Source organism: Oncorhynchus kisutch, linkage group LG11 (genome assembly GCF_002021735.2).
Source record: "Oncorhynchus kisutch isolate 150728-3 linkage group LG11, Okis_V2, whole genome shotgun sequence".
NCBI classification, from domain to species: domain Eukaryota; kingdom Metazoa; phylum Chordata; class Actinopteri; order Salmoniformes; family Salmonidae; genus Oncorhynchus; species Oncorhynchus kisutch.
This window is the reverse complement of record NC_034184.2, coordinates 52447916-52459199: the sequence shown is the minus strand read 5'-3', so window position 1 is coordinate 52459199 and position 11284 is coordinate 52447916. Positions and strand designations below refer to the sequence as shown.

General features: G+C 41.4%; 1 protein-coding gene across 1 annotated transcript in view; it reads left to right on the top strand.

The window, feature by feature from the left end:
• The first annotated feature begins 967 nt into the window (after positions 1-967).
• Positions 968-11284, top strand: part of LOC109899557 (zinc finger CCCH domain-containing protein 15) — a 31814-nt gene continuing 21497 nt past the window's right edge. The window contains exons 1-2 of the mRNA XM_031835939.1: positions 968-1172; positions 1811-1906. Of these exons, the coding sequence (XP_031691799.1) occupies positions 1095-1172; positions 1811-1906 (174 nt within the window). The 5' untranslated portion in view covers positions 968-1094. The remainder of the gene's footprint in view (positions 1173-1810; positions 1907-11284) is intronic.

Sequence of the window (11284 nt, the reverse complement as noted above, 5' to 3'; positions counted from 1 at the left end):
AAGCGGACAAGGTGGCGAACTAAGACTATGGTGAAGTGGGGGCCACGTCCAGCACCAGAGCCGCCACCGCGGACAGATGCCCACCCAGACCCTCCCCAATAGGTTCAGGTTTTGCGGCCGGAGTCCGCACCTTGGGGGGGGGGGTACTGTCACACCCTGACCATAGTTTGCTTTGTATGTTTCTATGTTTTGTTTGGTCAGGGTGTGATCTGAGTGGGCATTCTATGTTACATGTCTAGTTTGTCTATTTCTATGTTTGGCCTGATATGGTTATCAGAGGCAGATGTTAGTCATTGTCTCTGATTGGGAACGATATTTAGGTAGCCTGTTTGGTGTTGGGTTTTGTGGGTGATTGTTCCTGTCTCTGTGTTTGCACCAGATAGGGCTGTTTTAGGGTTTCACGGTTCTTGTTAGTCTGTTCATGTATAGTTTTCTTCATTAAAGAACCATGAATAGAAACCACGCTGCCTTTTGGTCCGCCTCTCCTTCAAGTCAAGAAAACCGTTACAGGATGTAAAAAAATGTGTTCTGTTTTATTCGAGATGATATAAACACTGAACAGTTTTCATCAAGTTGCAACATTGAAATGCAGAAATAAACCCTTTTCCATAAACAAGGTCTAAATCATGTTTGATGCAATCTGTATATGTAAATAAACCGTTTTTCATAATATTGGTTGAGGGATTTCTCCACTAGTTACCACAGCGACATAGTCATAACTGCTAAACGCCACCTATTTCCACAATTTCTCTTCTTAAAATCTGATTTTAAAGTGAACCCTAATCTTAACCACACTGCTAACATTGTGCCAAACCTTATATTCAGATTTATTTCATGAATTTGCACAGTATAGCCACGATTTTGAATGTGTTTGTGGTTGAATGTGTTTGACGTAAAACGATGGTCAAGACTCTCCAGCACAGTAGGTGTCGGTAATGTACCATTAATGTTGGATGCCAACCGCACCAAAAAAATACCTACGAAGAAGAAAATGAACACTGACGTCATTTAGCGTCACTGAGTGGCCTGTTAGTACTTTATGTAGCGGTGGCTATGGTGATAGAATATTTCTAAATATAGTTACATCATTCACAATGCCTCCGAAGAAACCAGCGCAAGCTGCCACGGGTAGTAAAAAAACACAAGAAAAGAAGAAGGAAAAGATAATTGAGGTGAAATCCATTTCGCGCACCATAGTCAAATTAAATGGGATAATGCTAAGCTAGTTTGCTAGCTACAAGAGTAATTGGTAGCTAGCTAAATTACAGTAACGTCCAAAGGTTATTTTGTGAAGCTAGCTAGTGAGTTAGACAGAACGTTAGATGCTAGCTAGTTATACCACGGATTGTTGAACGCACTTTCCAAACCGTTATATTTGCTTGTTACCAAACTGACAAACGTAGCGTTCTTATGCTAAACCCTTTTTAAGAACGTGGTAGCTACTGGTATCTAACTTGTGCTTGCATGTTGTAGCTAGTTAGCTGCAGACAGTAGCTAGCAAAGGTTACAAACTTATTTATTCGAATTAATGTTAGCTAGGTTGTGTGATCGTCTGTCCACGGCTTGAACGAACTGCTTAATTAACGTTAGTAGTTGTAACACAGATGGCTAGCTAGTTATCATGTCTAATCTTTGTTGGTACAGTAGGTTAGCTAGTTAGTCAGCTACTATAACTACTTAGATAGCTAGCGCCAGAAACCGTATTATTTTGTCGTTCAGAGGTTTCTTCTTGGTAGCCTGCCAACTAACAACGTTTAACGTTATGTCCTTATTAAATTGTTGATATTCCATTTGTTTATCTTTTATGTAGGACAAGACATTTGGGTTGAAGAACAAGAAGGGTGGAAAACAACAGAAATTTATCAAGAATGTCTCTCAGCAAGTCAAGCAAGTTCCTGGTAGTAAGGTAAGCAGGACCAATCAGGCCTACACTCTTGTTGTTTCTCAGTGAATGACCACTGGCTTGACTTGTAATTTCAACAGAGATGTTTGACTTTAGAGCATCATCAACCTATAGCCATAAGAACCAGGCTTTTGTACTCGTGTCTTCTCTCTGGTCAGAATGTACCCCATTCATAGACATTAATTGCTTTAGGGCCTATTGATAATAGTATCATCTGACCGGGGGAGTTTTGTTAAGATCCCTGGCGCTTGCTGTTAACATTAACATGCATCGCTTCTGGTACTGTTTTGGAAACATAAGGAACGTTTCTTCCATATCATTAAAGAAAATTAAACAAAATGTTAAATATCTACACACTTTATATGGTTAGTGTTCCCACACGGCCATATCTCCATGTTACGGCGCTTGTTTATGGAAGACAGGCTGCGGTCCAAACACTGAAAAGACACACCGTTGTCCACTTATGCTTTATACATTATGCCCCATCGCCATCTTGGAGGGCGGTCCAAATGATTAGCCAAGCAAGGGAAGTTTGCAACGTAAGCCCCTCAGCCCTCATTTTTAGTCGGCTTTGCGAGTGTACAATTATGTTCCCCCCGGGGCCTGAAACTCCCCATTTTTCAAATCGCGAAGATTGTACATCCGCTTAGAAAAGTCAGCGAAAACGTAAAAACAACAATGGAGAAGTCAACATACAAGTGTAAGTAAAAACGAATGCATACAAGTTAGAAATTGTGCTACTAATGCACATGACGGCACAAACACGTCTCGTAAATATGTTTTTGTTATCTTTTTGATTTTTTTTAAATAAAACATTTTCCTTCAGACGTTCTAGCTAATGTTGTTTAGCTAATTAATTTTCTAGCAAGCATACAGTAGGCATATAATAATTATATATTTAATTTAAGTAGGATTGCACTCATAATTGACTGTAGGACATATAAAGCACCCACAAGCTACCGGCGGCTGAAAACACAATCATCACGGGATGAACGAGTGACACATTTTTGGCCAAGGAAGGTCCATTTAAAAATCATTCCTTCCCCCCCTTGCCCTGCAAGTGTACACAAGTCAGACGTCATACTACGTCATCAGAAGTGTACACTTAATTTGAGGGCTGAGGGGATAGGATGTGTCTTTTAAGTGTTTGGACCGCAGATACAGAAGCGACCACCTGTGCTAATTAGCTATCTATAGCGTGCTCCAAACACTTGTGTGTAAGCGTAACTCGGGAAGTGTAGTTTTGCCGGATGGAGCCACCCAAAACTGTATGGATCTGTGCAACACTGCTGCAGTAAGTGTATTTTTTATTTGAATGATTCTTTCTCGCTAAGGGCCATATGTTTCGAAAACTGTATTTCAACCGACAATTATTTATGTTTCTAAACTTTAAAACAGTCAGGGTTGTAGGTCACATGAGCCAGTCTTTGGCGAAGCTAATCGCTGAAATCTGTTAAAGTCCCCTAGAGTTTTTGAGAGCTGGTCGGAAACAGTGTGCTATGCCAGAATGTGGACAGCTAAAGCAACCTGTTTGATTTTACAACACTCGAGGTAGCTACTACTCACCCCAACGCTAAGCGTTGCATTTTCTTGGGATCCAATGGGCTGCTATAGCATTTGCTGGCCTAGCAGGCTGACGAAAAAGGCAGTTTAATAAAAAACTATCAGTATTTCAATCTTATCAATTAAACATTTTATCATTTTGGGAACATTTTAAGAGTACAGTGACATATTCCATCATTGGATTGAGGTACATTTTCCCAGCCATATACCGTGCCGGGCTCCACGCTGTCCACATTATGGCATTGCTCTGTTCCAACTAGAGAATACATTTTACGAAAGTCAGGTTCTTATGGCTACATCAATCTATAGATGTTTTCTCGCTAATTTACTTTGAATTGACACACATCTAGCCTAATTTTTGCCTGGATCTAGTGTCTTATTTCGGCATGTGGACTTCCCACACTAGTTGCTAACTAGAAGACTGAACAATCCCTTTACAAGTCAGAATGTTGAATAAACTTCAGTTGAACTTACTCTGCTGGTTGTCTACTGAGTTTGTCCTTGTGCTGTTGGAAATTTGAGACAAAACATCCACAGAAAAGTATTAAAGACATGCTCCGGAACTTTGGCGAGTAATTATTGTTTAAACCTCCGACTTTAGGCTGGATGTGTTAATGTGCAGTTCATACATGCATGATCTATAAGCAGAATTTCTGTCTTACCTCAACTAGCCACGCAATGCCTAGTCTGAAACACACTTTTCTGTAAGCCGGGCAGCGCCGTTTTCCCCCACCTAGGCCAGCCCCCTAGTAATTCGAGCTTCAGTCATCACAGTCTTGAGTGATAGCTAGCAAGATGCACACAGCAGAGCAATTATGGGATACACATAAACTCAGCATAAAAATAAACGTCCTTTTTTCAGGACCCTGTCTTTAAAAAAGAATTCGTAAAAATCCAAATAACTTCAGATCATCATTCCACTAGCGGAACCCTCCCGCAACAGCCAGTGAACGTGCGGGGCGCCAAATTCAAAACAACAAAAATCTCATTAAAGTTCCTCAAGCATACAAGTATTTTACACCATTTTAAAGATACAATTCTTGTTAATCCAGCCACAGTGTCTGATTTCAAAAAGGATTTACAGTGAAAGCACCACAAACGATTGTTAGGTCACCACCAAGCCACAGAAAAACACATCCATTTTTCCTGCCAAAGAGAGGAGTCACAAAAAGCAAAAATAGAGAATTTATCACTAACCTTTGATCTTCATCAGATGACACTCATAGGACTTCATGTTACACAATACATGTATGTTTTGTTTGATAAAGAAAGGAGAAAGCAAACCATGCAATAATCTGAGTATAGCCTTTACACAACAAAGCAGCCAACAAGATATTATTGGGTAGTCAACATTACTCAGAAATAGCATTTTAAATATTCACTTACCTGTGATGATCTTCATCATAATGCACTCCCAGGAATCCCAGTTCCACCATAAATGTTTGATTTGTTCGATAATGTCCATCAGTTATGTCCAAAGATCTTCTTTTGTTTGGGCGTTTGGTGAAAAATCCAAAAGCGTGTTCAGGTCGCGCCGTTCGAAAAGTTCCATTACAGCCTGTAGGAACATGCCAAACTAAGTATGGAATCAATCTTTTGGATGTTTTTAACATAAAATGTAATTAATGTTCCAACCGGACAATTCCTTTGTCTGTACAAATGAAGTGGAACGTAACTACCTTTCATGTGAGCGCTCCAGACTGAGGCTGTGACATTCTGCCAGACCACTCACTCAAAGAGCTATTATGAGCCCCTCCTTTAGAGTAGAATCCTCAAAACAGTTTCTAAATACTGTTGACATCTAGTGGAAGCCATAGGAAATGAAACATAACTAATATCCCACTGTATCTTCAATGGGGGCTGAGTTGAAAAACTACAAACCTCAGATTTCCCACTTCCTGGTTGGATTTTTTTCTCAGGTTTTTGCCTGCCATATGAGTTCTGTTATACTCACTCATTCAAAAAGTTTTAGAAACTGTGTTTTCTATCCAAATTGACTAATTATATGCATATTCTAGCTTTTACGGCTGAGTAGCAGGCAGCTTAATTTGGGCACGTTTTTCATCCAAGCTACCCAATACTGCCCCCTACCCCAAAGAAGTTAAACACTTTCCTATTGCTTGTTCAATGAACCATAAACAATTAATGATCATGCACCTGTGGAACGGTCGTTAAGACACTAACAGCTTACAGATGGTAGGCAATTAAAACTTAGGACACTAGACGCCTTTCTACTGACACTGGAAAAACACAAAATTAAGATGCCCAGGGTTGCTGGTCATCTGTGTGAATGTGCTTTGGGCATGCTGCAAGGAGGCATGAGGACTGCAGATGTGGCCAGGGCAATAAATTGCAATGACCTTGCTGTGAGACGTCTAAGACAGCGCTACAGGGAGACAGGACGGACTGCTGATCGTCCTCACAGTGGCAGACCACGTGTATCAACATCTGCACAGGATCGGTACATCCTAACATTACACCTGCGGGACAGGTACAGGATGGCAACAACAACTGCCCGAGTTACACCAGGAACGCACAATCCCTCCATCGGTGCTCAGACTGTCCGCAATAGGCTGAGAGGCTGGACTGAGGGCTTGTAGGCCTGTTGTAGGCAGGTCCTCACCAGACATCACCGGGTTGTGCACAAACCCGCCGCCGCTGGACCAGACAGGACTGGCAAAACGTGCTCTTTACTGATGAGTTGAGGTTTTGTCTCACCAGGGGTGATGGTCAGATTCACGTTTATCGTCGAAGAAATGGGCGTTACACCGAGGCCTGTTCTCTGGAGTGGGATCGATTTGGAGGTGGAGGGTCCGTCATGGTCTGGGGTGGTGAGTCACATCATCATTGGACTGAGCTTGTTGTCATTGCAGGCAATCTCAACGCTGTGCGTTACAGGGAAGACATCCTCCTCCCTCATGTGGTACCCTTCCTGCGGGATCACCACCCTGACATGACCCTCCAGCATGACAACGCACCAGACATACTGCTCGTTCTGAGCGTGATTTCCTGCAAGACAGGAATGTCAGTGTTCTGCCATTGCCAGCGAGGAGCCTGTCTCAATCCCATTGAGCACGTCTGGGACCTGTTGGAAATTAATTTCATAATTTCTGTTAATGTAATTTATTTAGGCATAGTTTTTAAAATATTTTATAAATCAAATAAAAATCAGCATATCAGCCTGGATCCGAATGTCACTTTAGCGTGTTTGTGCGCATCACTTGCATATGTGCGAGACGAGTGGGTCATTGCTCAAGGAGAGCGAGACAGTCGGACATTGCAGAAGCAGGCCTAACCTATAAAATACGTTAAAGAACAGACTAATAACTAGTAGCAAATTCAAACATATCTTGTACCCTCTAGGTAACTTTTTTTTTTGCCATTATTAGCATGTATTCATGTTTTTGTCATGTCCCCAAAAACTTTCCTCCGCCGACACACATGAATATGGCCATTCACAGTTGATTTACATTTAACGATTCATATGATTCATTTAAACGATTCTTTGACAAATCAAATTATTGTATAATTTGGTTCAATCGTGGTGAATCAAAATAATAATTGGAACTGCGAACAGTAATTTCAGGAAAAAACAATACCTTTTGCAAAGTAAATAGTTCTAAGGCAGCTAAGATAAATGATTAAACTAGAAAAATGGATTTCCTACATTTGTGGGCTTGCTTCAGATGAATCAAATATTTGTAACCTACCATAGCCATTTGATCTTTGATATATTGAATGAGATCATTATTTCAAGAGAAACTGTTTGGTTGTAATGTTGCAATGTTTTACATCAAGGATGGTCAAATCGATTATTGGTCACTTACATGTGTTTAGAAGATGTTATTGCGGGTGTAGTGAAATGCTTTTTTCTCTAGCTCCAACAGTGCAGTAATATCTAACAATTTCACAATACACACATCTAAGTAAAGGAATTAAGACAAAAAAATATTTGAATGAGCAATGTCAGCGTGGCAAAGACTAGGATACAGTACAATAGAATAAAGTACCATATATACATATGAGATGGTAATGCAATATATGTAAACATTAGTGGCCAGTGATTTCAAGTCGTCTGTATATAGGGCAGCAGCCTCCGTGCTGGTGATTGCTATTTAAGTCTGATGGCCTTGAGATAGAAGCTGTTTTTCAGTCTCTCAGTCCCAGCTTTGATGCACCTGTACTGACCTCGCCTTCTGGATGATAGCGGGGTGAACACGCAGTGGCTTGGGTGTTTGTCCTTGATGATCTTTTTGGCCTTCCTGTGACATCGGGTGCTGTAGGTGTCCTGGAGGGCAGGTAGTTTGCCCCCAGTGATGCGTTGGGCAGACAGCACCGCCCTCTGGAGCGCCTTACGGTTGTGGGTGGTGCAGTTGCCAGACCACGTGTATCAACATCTGCACAGGATCGGTACATCCTAACATTACACCTGCGGGACAGGTACAGGCGGTGGTACAGCCCAACAGGATGCTCACAATTGTGCGTCTGTAAAAGTTTTAGGGTTTTAGGTGCAAAGCCAAATTTCTTCAGCCTCCTGGGGTTGAAGAGGCACTATTCCGCCTTCTTCACAACTGTCTGTGTGGGTGGCCCATTTCAGTTTGTCAGTGATGTGTATGCTTAGGAGCTTGAAGCTTTCCACCTTCTCCACTGCAGTCCCGTTGATGTGGATAGGGGGGTGTTCTCTCTGCTATTTCCTGAAGTCACGATCATCTCTTTTGTTGTGTTGACGTTGAGTGAGGTTATTTTCCTGGCCCCACACACCCAGGGCCCTCACCACCTCCCTGTAGGCTGTCTCGTCATTGTTGGTAATCAGGCCGACTACTGTTGTCATCTGAAACTTGATTGAGTTGGAGGCGTGCGTGGTGTTAGTGTTTCTTACTGGAGAGGGAATGCAAATCAACGGCGCTGGACAGAGTGGAATCAGGTGTATCAAAAAGGCTGTTTATTGGTCAAAGATATCTTGTTTTACATCGTGCACGGATCTAGTTCATATAACCCGAAGAGGGGTCAGGTGAAAAAGAGGCCTTATACAAAGGTTACATTCATTTTTATACATAAAATAAAGTAGGTGGAGTCTTGTCGTTTTGGTCTTCTGACTGGTCACAAAGGGTTGGAGGCGGACCCGCTCTAGCCAGAGTAGAAGCCCCCATTGGTGCACAGCAGTCTTCTGTTCTGGTCACCCGACCATTAGCAGGGGAGAAGAGTTGTTTATTCTAGGAGATGTTTGTGTCAGGGGTTCGTGAGGTAGAGGGCAGTTTACTATAGCTGGGTGTATGTGTTCATGCGATGGAATGTCTTTGTTTCCTGAGGGTCGGGAGACAACAAAGCTGAGGAGATAGTGTTAGGGGGGGTAGTTTTATTGCTGGCTGTGTGAGCTAGTTCCCGTTTTAGCAGGGGTACATAGTCAGGCGGTTTGGCTTGGCGCTGTATAATGTATGAACTATGTATATGAATGTTTACATATATTTATATAACAGTGGCCATGCCAGTCATTGGTGACCAGGAAGTACAGGGGGAGGGGCTGTGCACGCACCCTTGTGGGTGCCCAGTGTTGAGGATCAGCGAAGTGGAGGTGTTGTTTCCTACCTTAGCCACCTGGAGGTGGTCCGTCAGGAAGTCCCCAGGACCCAGTTGCACAGGGTGGGGTTCAGACCCAGGGCCTCAAGCTTAATGATGAGCTTGTTGGGTACTATGGTGTTGAATGCTGAGCTATAGTCAATGAACAGCATTCTTACATAAGTATTCCTCTTATTCAGATGGGCTAGGGCAGTGTGCAGTGCGACGGCGATTGCATTGTCTGGATCTATCGGGGCGGTAAGCAAATTGAAGTGGGTTTAGGCTGTCAGGTAAGGTCGACTTGATCCTTGACTAGTCTCTCAAAGCACTTCATGATGACAGGAGTGAGTGCTCCAGGAGATCCAATGGATGTGTATGCTTTTATTCTAGTCCCCCTCTAACAAATATTTTAGAAATAAGCTGCTATGCTGGACCTTGATATACTGGCTCTGTGTTTGATCAAAAGCCCAGTAGCTCTTCAGACTGAGGGTTGACCACATGTTTTATACTGTTGCCTGAAAGCTATTCTACTTTGGGGGGGTGTTAACTTCTTATGGCTGAGATCCCGTTACCGGGAGCGATATAACAACAACCAGTGATAGTACAGTGCGCCATATTCAAAAGAACAGAAATCTCATAATAAAAATTCCTCAAACATACATGTATCTTATATTGTTTTCAAGGTAGTCTTGTTGTTCATCCCACCTCAGTGTCCAATTTCAAATAGGATTTACGAGGAAAGCACCACAAATGATTGTTAGGTCACCAACAACTCACTAAAATACACAGCCAATTTTACCAGCCAAAGAGAGAGAGAGAGAAAAAACACATATTGAGATAAAATGAATCACTAACCTTTGATAATTTTCATCAGATGACACTCATAGGACTTCATGTTACACAATACATCCATGTTTTGTTTGATAAAGTTCATATTTATATCAGAAAATCTGAGTTCACATTGGCGTATTAGATTCACTAGTTCCAAAAACATCCAGTGATTTTGCATAGCCACATCATTCAACAGAAATACTCATCATAAACGCATGCAATAATCTGAGACGGCGCTTAAAAGTAAAAACGCCACAGCCGCAAAGATGGCGTCAACATAAACAAGAAATTACATGATAAATATTCCCTTACCTTTTGATGATCTACATCAGAAAGCACTCCAGGAATCCCAGGTCCACAATAAATGTTTTAATTGGTTTTGTTCGAAAAGATCTGTTATTTATGTCCAAATACCGTCTTTTGTTAGCGCGTTTTAGCGTTATATATTCAAAAAGTGATATTACCGGTTGAAGAAACATTTCAAACTAAGTACAGAATCAATCATTAGGATGTTTTTAAAATATAGCTTCAACAAAAGTTCCAACCGGCTGTTGAAGGAATTTAATTCCTCTGTTTTAATTCCCAATTAAAATTAAACACTGTCAATTCATAAGAATTTGTAAGACCCTTATTTTATAGGAATGGACAGAGCCCGGTCTTACAAGTCAAGTAACTGAGAGAGAGTACTGAGTACATACACATTTTACCACAGGTTATAAACTGAAAATTACGTCAGCGTTTTCTAAATGTTCCGTCTCTTCTTGACACTGGTAGAAAGGCTCTATAGCTCTCAAGCCTTCCCTCCTCGCCTAGAGCCAAGGTCAGTCAGTGTAGATAAGCATTCTAGACAGTCTGGATTCATAGTTCATTAATTTGTACCAAGGAACAGGCCGTCATTGTTCTAAACTCTTGACTACATTCACTACATTATATTCAATACTGGGAGCAAGAGAGAAAATTCATACATGTACAGTAGCATAATAGTATTCTGATTAGTACATCCTGATTTAAATGTATACATAATTAGTCATTATAGATAAAAATTCCCTTAACACCGGCGTACTCCTTGTCTTCGTTAGCAATAGGAACGCAAGTGACTACCATGAGGAATAAACATGATCAGAAAATGGCTGACTGCCACCTGACAGATTCTGCTATCATTCATTCCCACAACATCATAGAAGTCTCATTCTAATTTCTATTGATGGTTGACATCTAGTGGAACCCCTAGGCAGTGCAACATCATTCATATCTCAAGGGGATTTCATTGGGGACTCTGGTGAATACATACAAAGCTCAGATTTCTGACTTCCTGTTTTGATTTCAACTCAGGATTTTGCCTGCCAATATGAGTTATGTTATACTCACAGACATCATTCAAACAGTTTTAGAGTTTTAGAGTTTTCTATCCAATACTAATAAGAAAATGCA